At 36.8% G+C, this 23,374-nt stretch overlaps 1 protein-coding gene and 1 long non-coding RNA gene across 2 annotated transcripts; one reads left to right on the top strand and one right to left on the bottom strand.

The window, feature by feature from the left end:
• The first annotated feature begins 12,967 nt into the window (after positions 1-12,967).
• LOC122082684 lies at positions 12,968-14,066 on the top strand. The gene is made up of 2 exons (XR_006141381.1): positions 12,968-13,544; positions 13,641-14,066. It is a non-coding gene; the product is annotated as an uncharacterized LOC122082684 (long non-coding RNA).
• Positions 14,067-18,426: 4,360 nt separating this feature from the next.
• Positions 18,427-23,061, bottom strand: LOC122081114 (60S acidic ribosomal protein P2-like). The gene is made up of 4 exons (XM_042648090.1): positions 22,922-23,061; positions 22,734-22,836; positions 19,048-19,277; positions 18,427-18,671 (listed from the first exon to the last, which is right to left on the bottom strand). The coding sequence occupies exons 2-4, from the start codon at positions 22,819-22,821 to the stop codon at positions 18,645-18,647; spliced, it is 345 nt and encodes a 114-aa protein (XP_042504024.1). The 5' UTR covers positions 22,822-22,836; positions 22,922-23,061; the 3' UTR covers positions 18,427-18,644.
• Positions 23,062-23,374: the final 313 nt, after the last annotated feature.

Consider the following 23,374-nt stretch of genomic DNA (forward strand, 5'->3'; position numbering starts at 1 on the left):
AGATTTAATAAACAGACTGAAATAAAGAAAATTGACAGCTCATAAACCGAGGATCAGATGAGCCTGAAATTTTAGTTGAAGATGGCCAACAATATACCCAAACTAATTCCAATTTTGGTTTAATTCCTCCAAGTAGTTAGGAAACCATTCGCGTTCCAGAGCAGACACAGATTAGGGTTTCAGGCTTGAAGGAGAAAAACTGAGGCTGGCAGATGGGAGCCCAGATGGGGCTGAATCCTTGGTTGAAGGAGCCTCCTAGGATGCTCTATAAACCCTCCAAAGGGCTCTTGAATCAGGTCTCAGATTAGGGAGATCTGGAGATTCTTGATCAAGCCAAGAAAAATGAAACTTCTGTAGATTTCGGATAGGTTGCACCTATATGCATGTGAACTACATGTGACTGGTCTCCTCAGTCACTCCAAATAATTATCACACCTAGTCGTTCAGATGGTATAGAGAGAGTGAGAGCTTTTCAAGCACAAAGGCTCACAAAAACCAATTGGAAAAATACTATATCCATTAATTCTGTGATTCTTGGACTCAAAGAAAGAGAGAGAGTTCTGCAAGGGTTTCCAAGACCTAAGAGGATGAGATGAGTTCTTCTAAGAGGTTTCTTAGTGTTAGGACTCTTATGTGGGGTTAACTGATACTGATTGATCCATTGGGCCCAAGAGAATAAGGATCATTCTAATTAGGAAACTTCTAGGCCTATTCTATTGTGGGAATGAAATAGGGTTTAGGGATTCTATTATATATAGAATACAAACGGTCCCTACAGCCGTTACACTCATAATAATATTTTGGGAGTACTGCTTTCTCACAGAGCTAGTGTAGAGACAGAGAGAAGATCCCAGAGTAAGAGGCTGCAAAAGATCTCAGTAGAAAGACCCATATTACGTGGTTCTTCATCATAGTTCGTGGTTCAAGCGTCAACCTTGATTTAGGGATTTCATTCACGCTCAACAGTTATGTAATCGATTTCTTTCCATTATACATTCTTGTATTCTATACACTGTAGGCTATTCAAATGATTCTAAAATTTAGAATCACCAACAATTGGTATAAGAGCCTACATTATGATGCTAGAATCAAGAAATTATTTAAAAAAAAAAGAAGGGTTTAAGTTCCAATTTATGAAAATCATTGTCTTACTCTAGTTTAAAGGTCCCGTATGAGAAAATTTTCTATAAGAAAGTTGTAGAGCACCAGAAGACGGTCGCCGCAAGTCACTGAAAACCTCCGGATGCAGCGTCAAAAATTGGCAACCGGAGGAGAGGGAAACTTTTTTTTATAAAAAAAAAAAGGGCGACGAGTCATTGCCGGGTCAACTCGAAAACCCTACCGAGTTAACCCAGAGGTGTAGTGGACTAGTGGGTCAACTCATGACCAACCTATTTGACTTGGTCAAAGGTTAACCATTTTACCCGAAATTTAACCCAGATACCCGACCTGAACCGGGTTTGACCCAGAACTAATATGCCTGAACCGGATTAGACCGCATGGCCGATCCGGTTGGTTTGGGTAAACTATATTGATTTTGATCCTTTTTTTTTGCAACTTCAAATAGCTTGTACGGGAAAACGGTGAAGAATTTGTCACCCTGGTTTTTTATGTTGAGTCCAGTTTTTCGTACTCTTCGTTTTAATATATTATGAGCCTAGTTTTGATTAATTTTTATGATCTGTTTTGTATAAGTTACAAGTATGGATGTTTAATGATTCTTCATAATTTTCCTATTAATTGAAAGAAATAAAAGAAAATCAAATCATACATTACTTGCATATCAGAATATGAACTTATTAATTCTTGGTAATGATAGTTCATGCTTTTGTTTATGAATATTTTTTTTTATTCATGCTTAAATAATCCCACTTTTGACTGCCGAAATGAATTTGTAGACTATTGCAGTAAGATTGGATGGAATCCACCAAAGTGATAAAGTTCAACCTTATTGTAATAGAATACAAATCAAAGGTCTTCTTTGCTAAAAAAGACAGAGAATAATGGTTAGTAGCAATATTGCTAATGTTCACCCAAAGGTACATTATCAAAGAAAAGTTAAAGTTAAAGCAAGTGAAAAACAGAACAGGGATTTCTCAACTTAGAAAATGTTGTCCATCCAAAGATGACGGTACTTTTCGTAAGTTAGAAGAAGTCTCACAGTAATAGCAGAAACTTGAGTGGACCAATACGTTTCAGACCCAAAGGTCAGGAATGTAGTTTCGGTTGACACTCTTGAAGTAATTGATAATTGAGCATTGTAATGTTTAATTTTGTTAATTGTTACATGTTTATTCTTTTACATATATGTCTGTATGTTGAATAGAATATTTTTTATTGAAATATTCAATAGAATGTCTTCTAGTTTTGGTGTACTTGATATTCCTAAGCTTATTGAGGATAATTTCAACAAATGGATGGAAGACTTAGAGGTCTATATGATTCTCAAGGACCTAGACCTGTGTACTAAGACCACCAAACCAGCTGAACCTACTGCAACCTAAGTCTATCAAGGATAGTGTTGCTAAAAAAGACATTGCTTCTGAGTATTTGGCTGCAATATAAGCTAAGTTTGATAGCTCTAAGAAATCACGGGCTCACGATCTCATGAGCCAATTGACTGAGGCTAGATTTGATGGAGTAAGAAGTGCTAGAGAGCATATACTGGAACTGATTTCCATAGGAAACAAGATCAAAGGTACAGGTATTAACTTTTATGATGACTTCATGGTCACCATTGCTTTGAGTTCTCCACCTGAGAGTTACAAGACTCTTAAGACTACTTATAATACATTAAAGGATAAATGGGGTCTTGATGAATTGATTACTGTGGTAACCCAGGAAGAGAGAACAATTAATAGGACCAAAGTTGAAAGTGACAATCTTACTCAAGGTAAGACTTCATCTTCTATGGGACCTAGCAAAGGGATCAAGAAGTTCTTTAAGAAATGAAAATTCACTCCAATTAAAGGAGGGAAGAACAAGAAGGGAAAGCAAAATTTCAAAGAATCTGGGGGACAAAAAGACATGAGTGGCATAGAGTATTTTTGGTGCAAGGCCAAAGGGCACATGAAGAAGAATTGTTTTAAGAAGAAGGCCTACCTTGAAAAAAAGAAGGATGATGGGGTTCCTAAGTAGGAGGGTGCCAAGCAAGGATGAAGTGACGATGTTCATGGGCAATAGAGCTAGAGTTGAAGTGGAAGCCATATGAACTATTAGATTATTTTTTCATTCAGACTTATTTATTGATTTGAAGAATGTTTTTTATGTTCCCTCTATGAGGAAGAATTTGATTTTAGCTTTTAGACTTTGTTCAGACGGTTATTCTATTAATTTTAATCAAGTTGGCTTTTGCTTATTACATGATTCTGTCTTTATTGGTAGTGGTACTCTTGTTGATGGGCTTTATAGATTGAATTATAGATCTTCATGAGTTCTGAATGTGGGAGTGAAACGCTCTCTGATTGATGAGAAATCCTCTATGTTATGGCATAGAAGGTTGGGCCATATTTCAACCAAGAGGATGAAAAGATTGGTAAAGGAAGGGATATTGAAAAATATTGATTTTCAAGACATGGAAACGTGTATAGATTGCATTAAGGGAAAGATGACAATTTCTAGGAAAAAGGATGCTACTCGCAGCATTGAAGTATTAGACCTCATTCACACTGACATCTGTGGGCCTTTTCCAGTCCTTACACTCATTGGGCACAGTTATTTCATAATTTTTATTGATGATTGGTCAAGATATGGGTATGTCTTCCTTATCAGTGAGAAATCTAGTGCTCTAGATGTTTTCAAGATTTTTAAAGCTAAGTAAAATTTTTCTACTCCAAGAAGATCAAAGTGGTTAGATCCAATAGGGGTGGAGAATATTATAGGAGAAGTGGTGCTTTTGAGCAGTTGTTTAGTCCTTTTGCAAAATTCTTGCTAGAACATGAGATAACTCCTTAATATTCCATGCCTGGAACACCTCAGAAGAATGGAGTAGCGAAAAAAAGAAATTGTACTCTGAAAGACATGGTCCATTCTATGGTGAGCAATACCACCTTACCAGAATCCTTATGGGGAGGCACTTAAAACTACTGTTTATCTTCTCAATAGAGTGCCAAGTAAGTCTGTAAATAAGACTCCCTATGAACTCTGGAGTGACAGAATGTCTAGCCTTAGAAACTTGCGAGTGTGGGGATGTCAGGCAGAAGCCAAAGTCTTTAACCCTCAAGAAAAAGTTTTTGATTCAAGAACTACAAGTTGTTATTTTGTGGGATACCCATAGAGGTCTAAAGGGCATAGATTCTATTGTCCTCGCCCAGGACACAAAATTGTAGGGACCACTCATGCTAGATTTGTTGAATGCAATGAAAAATCTAGAACACCTCGTAATTTCTCTTTTGAAGAAGGGGAGTATAACACCCCTGAGATAGCACCTGTTGAGTTGAGAAATTCACTTCTTGATCTCAATTCCATCCTGTCTGATGATATAGTCACTCAAACTCCAATTGAATATGATTTGCAAGTTGGGACAGATATCGCTATTGCAGACCCACCATCACCTCCTGATATCGCTAATATTGGCAGTCTTCCACCTGAACCTATAAGGAGGTCTACTAGAGTGCGCAAGCCTTCTCTACACTCTGATTATGTTTCTTATTTGAATGAGTGTGAGTTTGACATAAGACAAGAAGAAGACCCTGTTACTTTTCTTCAAGCAGTTAATCATAAGCATTCAGACAAATGGGTAGAAGCAATGAAGGAAGAACTGTTATCCATTAGCAACAATGGAGTATGAGAATTAGTACAAATTCCAAAGGATTGTAAGGCTATTGCATCTAAGTGGGTTTTTAAAACCAAGACAGATTCTCAAGGTAGAGCAGAACGCTACAAAGCTAGACTCGTGGCAAAGGATTTTACTCAGCGAGAGGGGTTAGATTACAAGGAAACCTTCTCACCTGTCACATCAAAGGACTCATTCAGAATTGTCATAGCCATTATTGCCCATTTTGACCTAGAGTTACATCAGATGAATGTGAAAACAGCCTTTCTGAATGGAGAGTTGTCAGAGCAAGTGTACATGAGACAACCAGAAGGTTTTGAGGAAAAGAGTAAAGAGGACTTTGTTTGTATGTTGAAAAAGTCTCTTATTGGTTAAAACAAACATCTCGACAATGGTACTTGAAATTTGATCGAGTTGTGACTTCTTTTAGTTTTGTAGAGAATCCAATCGACCAGTGCATATATCTGAAACTCAGTGGGAGTAGTTTCATCTTTCTTGTGCTCTATGTGGATGACATTCTGTTGGCTAGCAGCAACAAAACCTTATTGATGGAAACCAAGGGTTTTCTTTCAGAAAACTTTGAAATGAAGGACATGGATGAAGCTAGTTATGTACTTGGAATCGAGATAAGTCGTGATAGGCCGCAGGGGATTACTTGGGCTAGCACAACAGGCATATCTTGATAGAGTTTTAAAGAGGTTTAACATGTCTAAATTTCTGGTGGTGAAGCACCCATCAGTAAAGGAGACAAATTAAACAAGCAACAATATCCAAAGAATGATATTGAGAGGAGCTCAATGAATGACAAGTCTTATGCCTCTACCGTTGGAAGTTTGATGTATGCACAAGTTTGTACTCGCCCTGACATTGCCTTTGCAATCAATGTACTTGGCAGGTTTCAATCTGATCCTGGTCTGGCTTATTGGACTACAGCTAAAAAGGTCATGTGTTATCTACAGTGAACAAAGGACTTCAAGCTAGTGTTCAATAAATCAGAGAAATTTGAAGTTGTGGGTATTCTGACTCAGACTTCAGTGGGTGTACTGATGATAGAAAGTCTACCTCTGAATATATTTTTTGTGTTGGGAGGAGGAGATATTTCTTGGAAGAGTGCCAAACAAACTATTTTAGCTTCATCCACTATGCAAGATGATTTTGTGGCACTTTATGAGGCTACCAAGTAGGCAGTGTGACTAAGGAATTTCATATCTGAACTGAAGATTGTAGATTCCATCTCTAAGCCTTTGCATTTGTGGTGTGACAATATTTCTGCTATTTTCTTTGCAAAGAATAACAAGAGATCTAACAGCTCCAAACACATTGAGATTAAATATCTTTTGGTTCGTGAGAAGATCAACACTGGAGAGATCGTTGTTGAGTATATTATTACTGAAGAAATAGTTGCTGATCCTCTGATCAAAGCTCTTCCAGTGGAAAATTTTAAGACTCATGTTTCTAACATGGGTATGATGGAATCTTTTGATATGCTTATTTAGTGGGAGTTTACTTATCCATAGTGGTATTGTAATAAGCATTTTGTTAGATCATACATTATGAGCACAATCTATATTGAGGATGTTTACTTTCCAGTATAGTGTTCATTTATCATATTATTGTATGATTATTGTGGTTTACTTTGATATGTCACAGTTAATGGCGGTGTTTAGCCAAGTTTCGTGATTTATGACGGTATTTAACCTAAATCCATGGAGGTGGTTGTTAACCGTAGGTTGTATACCAAAGTGAGATATTAATACAAGAAAATGGCGGTTTGCCTAAGTATTGATTAATATCAAAGTTCTCTACCTGTGAGGTTTTCAAGGTAGGTTGATCTTTAAATCAGAAACTGACCTATAAGGAAGGATATATCTTATGTGATCACAGTTATGATATAATTCCTTATATCTATGTTTTCAGGCGATTTGAATTAATAATTTTCTGTTGTTTGTAACATTAGATAGTTATATGTCATATATTGAGGTGTATTTTCTGCTATTGTTCAACAATAGAGATTATTGATTGGATCAAAGTTTGTTTTGAGTGGTATTCAATGTTGGGATTATTTGGCCAGATGTCAATGGGAAGACACCAGTATTAGTGTAGCCCAAGTGGGGGATTGTTAGGACTCTTATGTGGGCTTAATTGATACTGATTGACCTATTGGGTCCAAGAGAATAAGGGTCATTCTAATTAAGAAACTTCTAGGCCTATTCTATTGTGGGAATGGAATAGGTTTTAGAGATTCTATTATATATAGAATACTGACGGCCCTACAGCCGTTACACTCATAATAATATTTTGTGAGCACTGCTTTCTCACAGAGCTAGTGTAGAGACAGAGAGAAGATCCCAGAGTAAGAGGCTGCAGAAGTTCTCAGTAGAAGGACCTATATTGCGTGGTTCTTCATCATAGTTCGTGGTGCAAGCTTCAACCTTGATTTAGGGACTTCATTCACGCTCTACGGGTATGTGATCGATTTCTTTCCATTATTCATTCTTGTATTCTATACACTATAGGCCATTCAAATGATTCTAGGATTTATAATCACTAACACCTAGATCTTATTGGGGTTTTTTTTTCTTATGTATTTCTCTACATGGTCTTGGGTGTTTTGTTTTTGGCTTTTATGGTTTTTTTTCTCTTTTTTTTTTTAGTTGAAAGTACTACTGCTGCAACTGGTGGAGTTACCTAGGCATGTTTTCTTATTGGGACTTATACTTCAGTTTATCATTCACGTTCTTGCAGGTCGCAGGTTAATTTCTGACTCAGTGTCTTTTTAACTTTTGATTGATTTTAGTGTAATTGGAGGCATTAACTTTTCATGCTTGGGTCAATCAATTTGTACCTGATTATGGCTTAAAAGATACTAGTCACCTATTCTTCAACTGCCCATTCATCTCCACCATCTGGAAGCATGTCCTTGCCAAGTGCTGGTCTGCTAAGAGAATTCTCTTCCTCCTTATGAGGGAATGGATCTGGGTTGACATGACCTTTGCCGATAGCTTTATATGCAATATTGCGAGAAAGCTTGTCTTCATGACCACTATTAACCATATTTGGATGGAGAGCAATTTTCGTAGATAGACTTCCAACTCCAGATCTTTAGATAAGATTTGGAAGGCCATCTACTTCGAAATCCCCTCCAAACTTGCTTTGATCGATCCGCATTCGGTTATTGATTCCCCAAGGAACAGGCTTATTGTTGTCTCTGGGGTACTTCCACTATCTATTTTGTCTCCCCCATCTTCCACCCCCCCCCCTTTAGGAGTGTATCCCTCTTTCCTCTTTGGCCCTTGGGTCTTGTATATCTCCCCTTTTTCCTTGTTTTTAAAATATTTATTCATCAAAAAAAAAATATTGTTCCTCATTGACTCATAGCTCCTGTCAATTGTCATTGGATTTTTGGCATTGTCTTGAATTTTGTTTTAGATTGGTTTAAGCTTTTCCCAAAAAAAAAAAAAAAAAAAAAAAAAAAACCAGTTCTGTATTTTATTTTATTAATGTCAATTGGTAACATGTTATTGTTCGTTATCTACTAATTTACTTATTAGTATTTTAACATCAATTATTAAAAATCATGTGCAAAAGTTGTCAATGGATTGGAACCGGAAGTTCAAAAGGCCCCAATTGTCATGGATGAGGTCAATAATACATTGTCTAATGTTTAATATATTGAGACATAGATTGTATCAAAGACTCTTTGAGTGGCTAATTAATGTTTTAATACCTCTCTAGGTGAAGTACTTTCGGGAGTTTTCTTGTTGATATACCAATCAAATGGCCCAATCAAATGGCTATCAATGCTAGAACAACAACTCACCCTGATAAGTTAGGTTTAATAGTTTATTAGGTTCTTTAAAATTTATTTCAAACTTTTAATATTATTATACGAGATTCAAACTCTTAATATTGGAATTATTATTGTGTAGCTGATTGGTGGCTCATGGGAATATTGTTCAACACTTAAAACTATTGCAATTCGGGTGTTATCCCTAACAACATCCTCAAGTGGTTGTGTACGTAACTAAAGTATATTTGAGTTGATACACACTAAACCCCACAATCGTCTTATTTTACAAAATTGGAGAAGTTAGTGTATGTACAATACAATATGAAGTTGAAGATGAAATATTTGGAGAAAGAATGGGATGACAAAGATGTCAACCCAATCAACATCAACCATTGTTAGAGCACGAATAATGGCAACTGATAAGGCATTGGTGATGGATCGGTTGACAACCGCACCTAATTCATTCATAGAGACCATTCTAAGACAAATGGATGATGATGAAACACAACACAACAACACCACCACCACCATCAAGACCATCACCACCACCGCCATCATTATCCCATTAAGTTCCTCCATACTGAGCACCTAACCCCGTCCTCCTATTATCACCATTATTAGAGCTACAGGTGCCTGTCATCAGCATCTAATGATGTCCTCTATGACTGGATCAGGTGCGGTTGTTTGCTGATCCTCACTCAATCGATCCATCACTAATACCCTATCAGTGTCCTTTATCCATGCTCTAACTAGATCTTCTTTGTCAAGTATGTGATTGATAACGATCGGGTTGACATCTATGTCATCCCCTTCTTTCTCCAACTCTAAATATTTCATCTTCAACTTGATACTGTAATGCACATACACTAACTTCTCCAGTTATGCAAAACTGAGACGACTATAGGGTTTGGTGTGTATCAATCCAAATGTACTCAGCTACGTTCACAACCACTTGAGGATGCTTAGGGTAACAACCAAATTTACTACTCCTATAGTTGAGCCATCAGTCAGTTGCACAATGATAATTCCAATATTAAGAGTCCAAAACTCATATATTAAAAGTTTGAAACAAATTTTAAATAACAGAATAAATTATTAAACCTTACTAGGATGAATTATGATTCTAGTATTGATAACCAGTTGATCAACAAATCCACGAGAGACTTCCCAAAAGTACTTCACCTCAAGAGATATTAAAACATTAATTAGCCACTCAAAGAATCTTTGAGACATAGAGATACAACATATGTCTCAATCTATCAAACATTAGACAATGTATTATTAACCTCGCCATAGAAAAAGTGGAATTTGTAACATTTGGCTCCAATCTATTGACAACTCTACATAGGGCTTACCAAGTTCGGGTTATACCCCATATTATAGTTATATTGAATCACCAGATTCAAACAATATGTTGCACATGGTTTGTAATTGATGTTTAGATACTAATTTAGATACTAATAAGAAATGATTAAAGTTTCAGACTTCTAGAATTTTCACAAACTTCTTGTTTTCCTTTGGTATGCCTCTTTTTCAACTAAATCCATGGAAAATACTATCTTACCCATGATATGCTCCTTATCCCCCATCAATCTCTCTAAACACATAAAGTCGGTGCATCCTTTCCCAAAACTGTGGATGTGACGAGATCTTGAATATTTCTCCCAATTTCAGACCTTGCATAAAAATTAGACAATCAATCAGAAGAGACAAACATTTGAAGTATTACTTTTGAGAATGGATGCTATCAAGTGCAATATAATTTGTGGCAAATCTTCTCATTGCAGGACTCACTAAATCCCCTCTCATATGCCTCCTCATCAAAACCCAATTCTGATATTAAATAAAGTTAGTGATCTTTCCATTAGCAACCACCTTATGTACCTTGGGCATATCTCCAATGTCATTGAACATCAAATCATACAATGTGTTACAAACGGTGTCCAAAATATATGCCTCCTCTTCAACATAAGCATATAGCCAGCCTTTTTGAAATTTATCACATTGTCAGTCACTATAATATTTGGACGACCTTCTCTTCCCCTTTCTCCTCCACAACCTCATCCATTAACTTATACAAATTGCATCATTGATATCACTAAATGTGTTGATGGACTTGTGCAAGATTATTTGGCCATCACAATAAATAAGTTGATGATGGACAATCCCGTTGGTCACTACACCCATCACACATGATGGTCACTCCATATAAAGGCCACTTCTCCTTGAACCACTCAATATACTCAATCATCTCTCCACAATATCATCTAGGTAAGGCCCAACAATCTCACAAGGTGTTGGCGGCTTAACATTTGGTCTATAGTGCTGAATCTCCTTTACCATGGCCTTGAAGTGGGGATCTTTGGCCTTGTGAGGTGTAACATAGAACTGTGGACTATCTTACTCTACATATCTTTTTACTCAGTGTCTTTGGCTGAAAATTTTCTTCAATCCTCTCTTGGCCTATATCCCTCCCTTTGTAGATAGTAGGATCCATATCACGAATGTTTGGACTCTTCTTCTTTTTCACCCTTGTCACTTGTACCAAATCGGGCAAACATCCGCCAAACACTGGATTGCCCTACTAAGCCCAACAATCTCCTTATCCTTGCTCTTACTTATCTCTCTCTCTCTCTCTCTCTCTCTCTCTCTCTCTCTCTCTCTCTCTCTCGTGTGTGTGTGTTACGTCTCTCCCTCTCTGCCCTAACTCGCACCCTGCTCTCTCGACTCTCTTTCTCTCTCTATCTCTCTGTTATGTCTCTCTCCCTCATTGCCCTAACTCTCATGAAACTCCACGTTTCCAGCCACTGTTTACAAAGATGACACAGATCTGCCACCAGAGAGGTAGGTCGATCCCTGCATCCTATTCTCCCTATTAACGAAAGGAAGGAGAGGAAGAAAGTCGCTCTTCCTCGCACGAAGCTCTCTGCAAAGGTATGAAGAACAACCCCTTCATTTTTATTTGGTATTTTTTTTCTTGGGTAGATTTTTCAGCTATTCCCTATCTCTCTTTCACTCCCTCTACTCCCTGATCTCTCTCTCCTTTTAACCATTTTCTTTTTCTTTTGTTGATGTCATGGCTTTTTTTTTTTTTTTTTTTCTTACTTGTGACTTTCCTAGGGAGAATTTTTTTTTTCTTTTTTTAATCTCTGTGCACGAAGGTAAAACTATATCTCTCTCTCTGGAAAGGCATCAATATGTCTAGGTCTGTGATTTGAATGTGTGAAGTATGGAATGCAAATTTAGGGTTATTTTCCTTGAATGATTTGAGTTTCCTTATCTTCTATTCCTTACCATATTTTGTTAAAATTATTTTGGAATTTCTGCTGCCTCTATTTGATATAGATTAGTTGTGCAAATTTAAATGGATACATTTATACATATGACTTTTAAGCCTGTAATTCTTCTTTGAACTATGTAAGACTATCACAATAAATTTTCTATTGTTGGGAAAGAAGTTGTCAATTTGTATTTGCTTGCTATCTCTGTAGAACCAGGGACATGGTTAGTACATACATGCCTCTTACATTTTAGAATAGCATTGCTAAGTTAGAAATTTTTTTAATGATGATAGTTGAATCCCACTTTTTTATCCTCTTCGAAGATTATTGATACAAGTGAGAACATTAAATTTATTTTTAATTCCACTCTTGCTCTTGCTTTGTTAAATTCTGATAAAGTACTGTTACCTTATGTAGGTAAGGAGTCTTTAGCCTTTAATGTGCTAAAAATCTTTTCTTGTAGGTAAGGAGTCTTTCGCTCAAAACGGTAGAGCACCTGGGTTAGTGCCTAGGTTATGGTGGATTGAATCCACCAAGACTTTGAAAAGTGAACGAATGTGTTCTACGTTGGCTATTCATATTGTCATGTGCTTCTACTGGTTTTTCCAATGGTTGGGCTTTTTTTTTTTCTTTTTTTTTTTTTTTTTTTCTTTTTTAATGATGATGATTATGATGTAATTGCATTCGGCAAGGTTTTTCAGTTATGGGTTTGAGAATGTTTGGTTGGAATATTTTTGGGTGAGATAACAGAGCATATGGACTTTTTCAGTTCTGGGTATGAAATTACATTTTTCAAGGATTTTCAGTTCAGTTCTGCTGGTTTCAATGATTTTTTTGGCTTTTGTGCAAATTTCAATTCATTTCTGCCGGCTTCATTTTCAGTTCTGGGTATGTATTCAACTGTGTGGCAAACATTAATTTGCATATGCTGTCATGTTGCTTCTCCCTTCTTCTGCATGTTGCATGTTGCATGTTGCTTCTTGCTTCTCCCTTCTTCTAGTTCTGAGTCTATGCTTTATTAAATTATTCAGCAAAGTTGAAAAACCTGGCTGCTCTGGGTCGGGTGTGATCCACCCAGAGCATCCAGGTTTTTGGCTCTTGATTTGACTGTTTGGTGGAAAAAGGAAAAGATGATAGCTATTGAACTTTATACTGTATGTTCTTGTTTTTGAGTTCCCTGTGGAAACTTACTTTTGGCATCAATCAAATGTATGTTCTTTTCAAGGAACCTGGAGTTGAGATAAAGCAGGAAAAAGCTAATGAATTCCTGTTCTCGTGTCAGGTTCTATGGAGGATATTACATATTAGTTGGGTCATTCCATGGTTAGAGGTAGCTCTTCTGCAAACAGATGGAAGGTTCGTTATTGCACAATAACTTTCTCTACCCTTTTGTTGCTATTTTAACCATTTTTATTAGGAATTGTTTTGGGCTTGGGAGCAATCTTAACACAATGTATGTTGGTTCTCTTTTATGGTTTAGAAATGGATATATTGTCTCTGTCATGTGCTTCAAAATGTAACTTCAAATACTGGATATTCTGCATTTCAGATGTAAAGAGTTTGAAATATTAAAATGCCCCTCCTGAATGACTTAGGGTTGGAGATACACTGATCTATACATCATCTTTCCTACATGGTTGACAAACTGGAATGGAATTGCATTTATTATTCAATTTTCATCTTTATTTATTGATAACATGTATAGAAACTGAATGGTTTTCCTTTCCTTTCCTTTCTTCATGCCACAGGCAGTTTGTTCCTTGATGATTTTTACTTTCATTTTTATTGTATGCAGGCTTTTCCCCTCTTTCCCCATTATTTTGAAGTAATCTGCCTGCTATTTTCATGATCAAAGTTGTCAGTCAGATGCATTTTGTTTGATGATCTTCTTTACTCATCTTGCTTGCGTTGCATGTAATGGATCCTTTTCCAAGTGTTCAATGCACAAGAATGGCGTCATAAGAGACAATCATGGTTATATACATAGGAAGCGTTACTGGCATAGCTTCTTTGTCATGTGAAACTCTCCTTGCCGCCAAGCTCATGTATCTATTATAACTGTTATTAAATTAGTAGAACCTTGTGTCAATTGGTGCATCGGCTTTATTAGTGGTCATTACTTGTGGTTGATATTCTAAAACCTTATATTGTCTTGTATTACTTCTTGCCAACATCTATTAACCTCATTCACGCCCATCTGTTTGGTGGTGCATTTTTTCTATATTGCCCTTTGTTTGGTGTATCTGATTAGATGGTACCACAAGGAAAGAATTATTTTCCTCTATTTTCTATATTGCAGTTGCCGAGGCACATGCTTTAAGCTTGCAGAGTTGCATACAACCCTTTGAAATGTTCATCTTACTCCCACTTGGCACTTCACGGACACATGATTGAACCTAGGTGTCTGAAAACCATGAGTATGGAACCGTTATGAATATGTTCTTATGAGTTTTCATTTCATGCTGTCCAGCTTGCTCACTTGGCTTTGTAGATGGTTGAACTAGTATTGATTTTGACCAATGAATCAGCATCAACTACCAGTCTTGGGGTTTCTAATAACTGTGTTTAAGAGTGCCATATGTTTTGTTGCATTCTTTTGAACAATAACACAGCCAATCACTTTCCCTAAAAGAAAAAAGGAAAAAGGAAAAAAAAACCATCATAAAGTTTATGGCAATGGAACAAAAACTCTTGGTCTTTTATCTTTTTTAAGAGGAACAAGAGGATTGCTGATGCTTGTGTTTGTTTATGTTTTTGAACATGGAAGTAGGTTTAGTATTATAGTGGTGGTCCTTATGGCTGATGCTTTAGATTTGTCTCATGACTAGAGACTGCAGAGCTTCGTGAAGCTCAAAGATGAAACAGAGTGATCCCCTGTAGACAGTTTCTTCAAGCAGAGGAGTGATCAAACAATAGATAAGGAAGCATTCCATTGTTGATATAGACCCACTCGAAAGGATCTCCTTAAGAATGGTGTTGTTCAGAACCTGCCAGTGCAAGTTAGTTCACAGCAGAGCAGTTTCAGTAGTACTTCATTCAACTATTGGAGAAACAGGGATTAATAATGGCAGTCTTGCTTTAGGAGACATGAAGCATGATTAAAACCATAGGGTTTATTGCCATTTGGGTCCAAGTGAAGTCAACTCACTACCTAGCGTCAGCCACACAAAACCTGTTATGCCATAAATGTTAACTCATAAGCAAGGATTGATCTCTAAACACTTCTGCCCAGGTCACCTTTGGACTTCCCAGTGTCTTTTACAGTACCTACCTTTGTTGCAAGGCTGAGCCATCTCATTTGACTCTTAACTGATCTTATCATTAGCTCAAGTTTTCTTTCATTTCTGATTCTCCCCTTCCCAATCTTGTGATTTACACTACCACCACCATCATGAGCCACGCAATGTTCATTTAAACATTCATAACCATCTAACAAAATCTATTATTTTAGTTCTAATAGAATTTAAGAATAATACAAAACACTAGAAGCTTCTCTTCATTTCATAGCTGTGCATTAGATATTGTTATCCAGGACTTGAAACTAGTAACTATATCAGGTGCATGAGATGGGAAACATCTGGGAAGCAATGGCATTTCTGGCCAAGTTTTTGAGAGCAGTAGAGATTAATTGGCATTTTATTGAGTATAAGGTCCTTAAGCTGCTCTTTGCTGTCATGTTTGTTCACCGGCAGGCATCGTTAAGAAACTAGAAGTCATCACAATCTTAATGTTGGACTGTTATTGCTAGTAAGAAAATAAGACAATTTCCACCATATTGAGATGCTAATAGTTTTGACGGATTGATATCTTTGTTTGATCTAAACTAACGATAAAGAGTATGAGACTTCATCATCAACTTGTTCATTAGCCAATAGCCATTTAAGCAGTTATATAGTGATCATGCTATTCGAATGGAGAGTGAAAGTGGGAGTACCTCTGAATCATCATTTTGGAAGAGATTTTTCTAATGGTCTAACAACTTCAGAAGCTGTTTGTCAAGCAGGAGATGCTTGATTTTTCCACCAAAGGAAAATCTTCCAAGTGCAATGTAGAGATTACTTCCTCATTCCTTCTGAAGTTACAAGTACCAGTAATGTTTAACTCCCAGCTAGGCATTACAGATCTTGAGTTTGCAGGGTGTATGTATCAACCCCTTCACTTATTCTGTAGTTGTGTATCGTGCCATTGGTCCATATTTCTTGATAGTGTTATCATGTGGGCTTTAAGCTAGTTCCCAACAGCCTACTGAAAAGAAAGAGATACTGCTACCATGTGGGTACTTGAAGTCTCGAACATATAGAAATTGTGTGCCTAGCACAGTCCTTGTATCTGTGCATATTCCCTGCTCAATTTCTGTTTTTTTTTAAGCTCTCTTTCTCTCAATCTCTCTCTATAATGCCATCCCTACTTCTTCTCCTTCTCTTCTACTCTCTTCCTTTGCTTCTTACAGTGTCGATTTCAGTCCAAAATCCTTTTTACAAGGTACTATCATTGAAGTAACACATTTATCTAATTATCTTTTACTGCTAGTTTTCAAAAACTTTATGGTATCGATTTCACTTCTTGATCCTCTATACAAGTTGGGTCTAATGGAGAACAACCCAAGGTAGAAGTTTATTGCAGAAGATCCATAACAGATTTCAAAGAATGGGAATAGAGAGCTGCTGGTCGAAACCCATAACAGATTTATAGAGAGGGAAGTTGTAAGAGTTCCCAACTGCCAAAGATCTAGGTGAGCAGCACCTTCGTGTGCTCTGCTCGAATTAGGGCAGAGAGGAGACGTAACAGAGAGAGAGAGAGAGAGAGAGAGAGAGAAGGAAGAGGAAGTTTATTCTCAGGTTTTAATTCAAAACCTAAACCGGTTTGGTTGGAATACCTATTATGGTTTGGTTTAAGTGAGAACCACTGGTTTAAGATTGTTTCAATGGAGAGCTAATATGAGCCGTCCATCCCTCTTGCATAGGATTTTTATCCGTGGGTCCAAGGGGAATTCAAATGGGTTTTGTGGCCCGGGTCCGCATCCCTACTTGTACTGGAGAAGTTGTGGCCAAGTTTTTGACTAGGGTTCTTTTGTATAATTTCCCTAGAAAAATGCCTTGCGCATCACATCCAATTGCAATAATATAACCATTTCTACCTCTGATCCCTCCATAACGAGAGAATAGTACAATGTCCTGATAAGAGCAGGCGGGATTAGTGCATCTCTATTGAACAAGAGGTCTACAAGGGCCTCTTAGAAATGTTGATGGGGAGTTTTGACACAACAAAACTTTAATTAGAACTGTTGAAACATCTAAAAAGAATATTCAAACCTAAATACAAGTAAATTGTCCCAAGTTGAAACCTACCGTGAAACTATTGAAGATTAATGCTTCATGGAGAAAATATGGTTTGCCCATAAATTTTTGAAGTTCAAAGGATAAGAGAGTTCGGTTACATGCATTAAATCAGTTTAAGACTTCGAAAGGATGGATCAGGTTTGATGCATATAATAAGTTGAAAAATATAGCTTTCTTGCAAATTGGGAGGGGGGTTGCGGTAGGCAGTCTGAGGATCCCTAGCAATAAAGCATGTAATTTGAGTAAAAGATGGCTGGTGGTTAGGGTTTCAGGCTAGAGTTTTGATGGTCAGCATGTAGGAATCCATCTAGAGTTTTAACAAAGCCAGATGCAACAACCAAAGGGAAGATTGGGTTTCTTGCCTTCAGGAATCTACATAAGAGTGAAGGAAACCTGATACCACCACCCCACCCTGTTTGTGGCAGGGTGATCTCTTGGACAGAAAACTGTCACCAGAGTACACAATCTGTCTTACCTGAAACAAGAAGTAATGGAAAAGATCTATCGCTATCCATCCAAAAACTCATCAACTGTAAATAATTTACTAATAACTGCAGATTACTATGCAACTCCCTTTCATGCAAAGTACACAATCTGTCTTACCTGAAACAAGAAGTAATGGAAAAGATCTATGGCTTTCCATCCAAAAATTCTCTTTCATCAAAACTGTAAATAATTTACTAATAACTGCAGATTACCATGCAACTCCCTTTCATGCCCCCCCCTCTCAAAAACCCCTTGAATCCCCATCCAATGTTCAACCATGCACTGCAGCTACCCCGAGTCTGAGAAAATATGATCCTGAATATAATCTTCCAGTTTTGCTTCCTGGCCATTTGAGGATATTACATGTTTATTTTTGAACAACCAAACCCCTGCTCAGGCCAGAGTCTATACATATAGTGCTATTCCAACCAGACCATATCTAACTGCATAACTACAAACAAATCAAACTTCGAATTCCTATGATCCTTCAGTGGAATAATACTACCACCTAAAGCATATCAACAACAAACAAATCCAATAGCTTCCATAGCCTAGCCTAGAACTTTGCATATCCCTCACCTCATGACAATTCTTGAATCTCCAGGAATTCTTGGAAATAAATTCAAGACAACCAACAAACGAGGTAAGTTCAGTATCTCCTAACAACAAATGAGGACAAAACATGTGAAGTTGTGAACTTAGGATTGAAATTTGGTCCCGTTTCCAATGGAGTAATTTGTTAAAATAGACATACCCTTTCTCAACAGATCTAAAAATAATTTAGGTTAATGCAATATTTTGTTCCATTTATCCAACTACAATAAAATGCTTATATGTGCGTCCACTAGAAAGTCATACCACAAAAAGGGAAAGCAATAGATTCTAACAAATAAAATTCAAGTCTACCCTGCATAACCAAAGTTTTGAACATGAAAAAAAATGCCTTCACCACACAATGACCATCAGGTAATCCCTTAGTCGAAAAGACTGAAGCCCATGTCCTGTAACAATTAAACAATAAAAAGAACATCAGGGAAAAGCAAAAGAATACAGAAGGTATTAATTCATTGACAAAAAATGCTTTGTAGGAAAATCACAGCAGTGGGTTTAATTTTGGTGGAAATAATCTTTGGTTTGGGTTGTGCTTGAATTGGGCCTCTGCCCAAAGGGTTTTTCCTTCATAAGAGGCTAAGTTGGAAATAATGGATTACTTCACTAATTGATTAAGTTGGAATCATAGGCTAGTCGATATGAGTCATATTGAGAATCCAAAGAATTATAGGAAGTTGGATAAAGAAATATAAAATCTGATGCTGCACCAGTGCAATGGACATTGCATACAATTCTGATTAGCATGGATCTTAAGAAAACACTTACATCATCAGACTCCTCTTTCTCTTCAACTTTCTCTTCTTTCTTGGGTTCTTCTGCAGCAGGTGCAGCACCACCACCACCACCACCACTAGCAGCTACGGCAATAGCACCACCTCCACCAGCAGGAACTGAAGCCAACTTCTCCCTTCCAGATGCAATAAGCTCTGTAATGTCTTTTCCCTTGACTTCAGAGAGGAGGAACTCAATCTTATCCTCATCAGCATCAGCACCAACTGCAAATCCAAATAACAGTTACCATCTTTGCAACCAAAACAAGTTATTTCTTAAGGAACCAATGTCATACCCAGTATCAGAAACATGTTTGCATACATACTGACAACGATTTCAAGCATAATATAATAGATTTAGAATTCTCTTCTCAAATTTGAGACCCATTTGCAACACAATATAAAAAACAAATGCAGCCCAACATATCAAGTCAAAGCCACATTTCATAAACTCCAGTCCATATTAATGAAAACCATGTCTAGACAGACTATATGTAATTACTTAAATCTACAAATTTTAGTAGAATTAAATAAAACCCTGAGGCCAGCATCGTAGCATAACACAATCAAGGTCAATCAAATTTGACACCATATCTTATATGAACTATACTCCAAATCTATGCTGGATTATAGTCATAAATAAAAGGCCATGACAAAACAATGATCATCATAGATTATGCAGTAAAGATCCCTCGCATGGGTTTTTTCTCAATAAAGGATAGAAAAAAAAATAGTAAACCCCCACAATAAATTCTTGATGATAGTTAAAATCATTACCAGAAGTAACAGTGCCAGGCTAAGAACTTAACTCAACTAAACCCACCATAGCAACACAAATCGTCAGCTAACATAAGAAAAATACCAAATCAAAGCAACCCCAGGCAAAGTCGAAGCAAGAATACAAGGAATCATGAAACCCGATTATATATAAAATTTATTGCCTCTTTAATTTAATTATCAATTTTTTTGATACCTTCTTCTGAAATGAAATGTTAGTCGTCTTTCCTTTTCCTTCTTTTTGTTTTTGGGAGAATACCTTTTCCTGAAATGCTTGTTACACGGAGCAAAACTGCTGCTTTGTACAATATAATGATGTAAAGAAGGTTGGAAAATTGTGTTTCAAATCATGGTGACAATTAGGAAGCACCAGACGACATACTCCACTAAAAGAAGAGTCTATGGAAGACATAAGTCTAACCTCTCAGTTTAGATTATGTTAATTTCATATTGTAAAAGAGAAGACCTAATAGCCTATTGTCTAGGTTTGCATCAGTTCACTAAATCAAAAAGCACCATAAAATCCATAAATGAATATATTAACATCAATGGTTTGATTTAACACCCTAGGTTCGTGATAATAAGAGCACAATATCAATACAAATGATCTATTGCAATCCATAGTTGCAGATCAATTTATACCATATATTAAAACATTGCATACCTAAACAATAAGTATGGTAAGCACATACTCATTCAAGCAAAAAAGGAAATTTGAGTGCACAAAATTTTCCATGGCGTGATGAAAATGGAATTGCTATAATAAATTGTTAAATGTGACATTCATCTGCATGGCAACATAATTATTTGAAAACAGTAGCTGAAACACAAATGAATCATCCTTTGTTCATCATATGTACTGATGTTGTATCATCAATAGGTTGAATTTTTAGCATTCATTTGGGGGCGTGTTGATCATTTTTGTCTCCCTTTATGCCTGGGATAAGGGTCACGCTGCCAGGTAGGAATCTTTTCCCCATATTATAGAGGAGTTTCTTGAAAGGTAGTGTGCCCCCTTACGCAAGTGCAATGGCCAATGGAACATGGATGAAAAAAATTAACAAGGATGCTATTTCCGCCATTCATGAGGAGCGGCGTGATTATTTCCTCCATCCCTCTGAGTCTATGCATATCAAGGATTTAGTTCTCAGTATTGGTATTGGTCTCTTCCGATACTGATCTAGATTGGTATCGGAGAGGATCGGTAGGTATCGGACACTTTTGCGCCTTGATTTTTGGGAAAAGTACATTTTTTTTTACTATTTTACCCCTGAAACAATACGGCTAGTCGATCCAGATTGGTCATGGATCGGAGATTGATCTCAACCGATACCAATACGATATGGTCAATACGGCCGATACAATACCATACTTGAAACCATGGCGCATATGGACCACGATGACTTTCAAGCTACTTTTCCCTTGAAACAACCATAAAATCTGAACACAAACTGATTGAAATTAGGATTTGCCCGTCCAACGTGGAACCGACTATCCTCATTTATATATATAAAAAATAAATAAAAAATAAATAAATAAATAAATAAATAAACCAAAAAAAACCAAAAAAAAATTGAACCGACCAGCTTAAGGTCGGAACCTGACAGATACTGGTCTGTCAAAGCTTCTAGAAGACACGTGGACACTGTGATATCCTTCGCTTATAAGAAACACTCACCATCAAAAGAAGAACACCTGAAGGATGCAAAAAATCGATCCAGAGAGAAGTAGAAGTGCCGTCGCTGATGGAGGTGGAGATGGCCCCAAGAACAATAGACATGATAATGAGGTTTTTATGCCAAACCCAAAAGGCATCTGAGGATGGAGAAACAGTCCAAAGGGAGTCATTCCGAAGGGGGGAGGAGTAGACCTAAGAGACATAAATACTGTTCTACCTAGAGATAATCTTATACATAAGCTTGAGGATGCCAGCGGTGTTGACCTGTTTGATCCTTCTCAAACCCAGACTCCATTCGGTGTTTACTCGCTTATAGTTATTTACTTTCATTGTAATTAGATGTAGTACTAAGAGTCGAGTACTTGGATATGATATCAGTGATGGGGCTAGACCACGATAGAAGTATTATGAATCCGTGTGTGTGTTTCTTCTTCTTCTTCGTAGATTCTGGTTTATTATATATAATTTTTTTATAGTTATAATTAGCTAAATGTTTCAAAATTTTTAAAAAGATGTTATTAAACATGTATAACTTCTCAATAGATATTACTCAAGTATAATGCAACACCTTTGTTTGTTACCATTATTCTTTGTCCTTTTTGGAAAAGAAAAATAATGAGTTTAGCAAAAAGTTTGTCATCATGTTCATTGTTACCATTATTCCGTTCTTTTTGGTGAAGAAAAATAATGAGTTTAGCAAAAATGAGCTAGTTATCATGTTTCAACAGCTCAAGAACTACACTCCACTTCTGCAACGTTTCAAGATATCGGTATCGTATCGGTAGTATCAATATTGTACGTATCTGATGCTGATACGATATCAATATCATAAACGATGGTATGAATATAGAAGAGGGTAAAATGGTCTAAAAAACCAAGATATCAGTATTTTAATGGACAAAATGATCTGGTTCAACTTGAAACAAACAATCTATATCGATATCGATATCAACACTTAAGACCTTGTACTTGTGTGTGTGTGTGTGTGTATATATATATATATATATATACAGATAATGGATTTCTGAATGAAGGGAATCTCTCTGCATCCATTTTTTTTTTCTCAAAAAAAAATCTTTTTTGAAGAGAAAACAGAAAATGAACAGTAGGGGTGAAAGGGACAAAAGAAAAGGAAGGCACAAAAGCACAGAAATATCAACAAATATGAAAGTAAACCTAATCGCCAGTAAAAATCTAGGAAAATAAAAACAGTGATTAAAGCATACCTGATCCGAGGATATTCTTCAAATCATCAGCGGACGGGCTGGTGTTGCCACCCAACACAGCGAGCAAATATGCGGCGATAACCTTCATTCCTGCTGAAGAAGACTGAGGAAAAAGGTAATTAATGCTAATATACACAAGAAAAAAAGAGAGACGAAGAGAACCAGAGAGAGATAGAGAGAGAGCCTACAGGTTTCCTATGGATCTGCAGATGAAACGCAAAGTTCCGAGCAGAGGGACGCCGTAATGGATGTTCTTAGGGTTATATAATAAAAGAAGACCGAGAGAAGGTGTTGTATAAGGTTTTATAAAGGAAGGGGTTGGCTTAGGTAGTGAGGTTGCAACTCGACCGGGCTGGACCCCAGCCCAACTCTAAGTCCTCCTAACTGAGCCCAACTCTGTCCGGCCCAATCAGGATTGACTTGATTAACCCAAGGCTATGTTTGATTGCAAGGAGAATTAAATGGAAGGGAAGTGAAATATTCATACAAAAATTTTCTTATAGCATCCTTAAATTTACTCTTTATTTCCTATAACCCACACGATTTGAAAAAATATCTCATACATCCCTCACTTTCATAACAAATTTTTAATAAATCCATTCCGTTAGAAGAAAACCATTAAGTGATAATGTCAGAAGTTT

The sequence above is a fragment of the Macadamia integrifolia genome, chromosome 6 (genome assembly GCF_013358625.1).
Source record: "Macadamia integrifolia cultivar HAES 741 chromosome 6, SCU_Mint_v3, whole genome shotgun sequence".
Taxonomy (NCBI): Eukaryota; Viridiplantae; Streptophyta; class Magnoliopsida; order Proteales; family Proteaceae; genus Macadamia; species Macadamia integrifolia.

What these genes read in the sequence shown, in the direction of transcription:
- LOC122081114 (XM_042648090.1), bottom strand. Translation starts at nt 22,821, where the DNA reads ATGAAGGTTATCGCCGCATATTTGCTCGCTGTGTTGGGTGGCAACACC. An exon ending in GAAGAATATCCTCGGATCAG is followed by an intron (nt 19,278 to 22,733) that starts GTATGCTTTAAT and finishes TTGGATTTGCAG; the next exon opens with TTGGTGCTGATGCTGATGAG. An exon ending in AGAAAGAGGAGTCTGATGAT is followed by an intron (nt 18,672 to 19,047) that starts GTAAGTGTTTTC and finishes TAATTGTTACAG; the next exon opens with GACATGGGCTTCAGTCTTTT.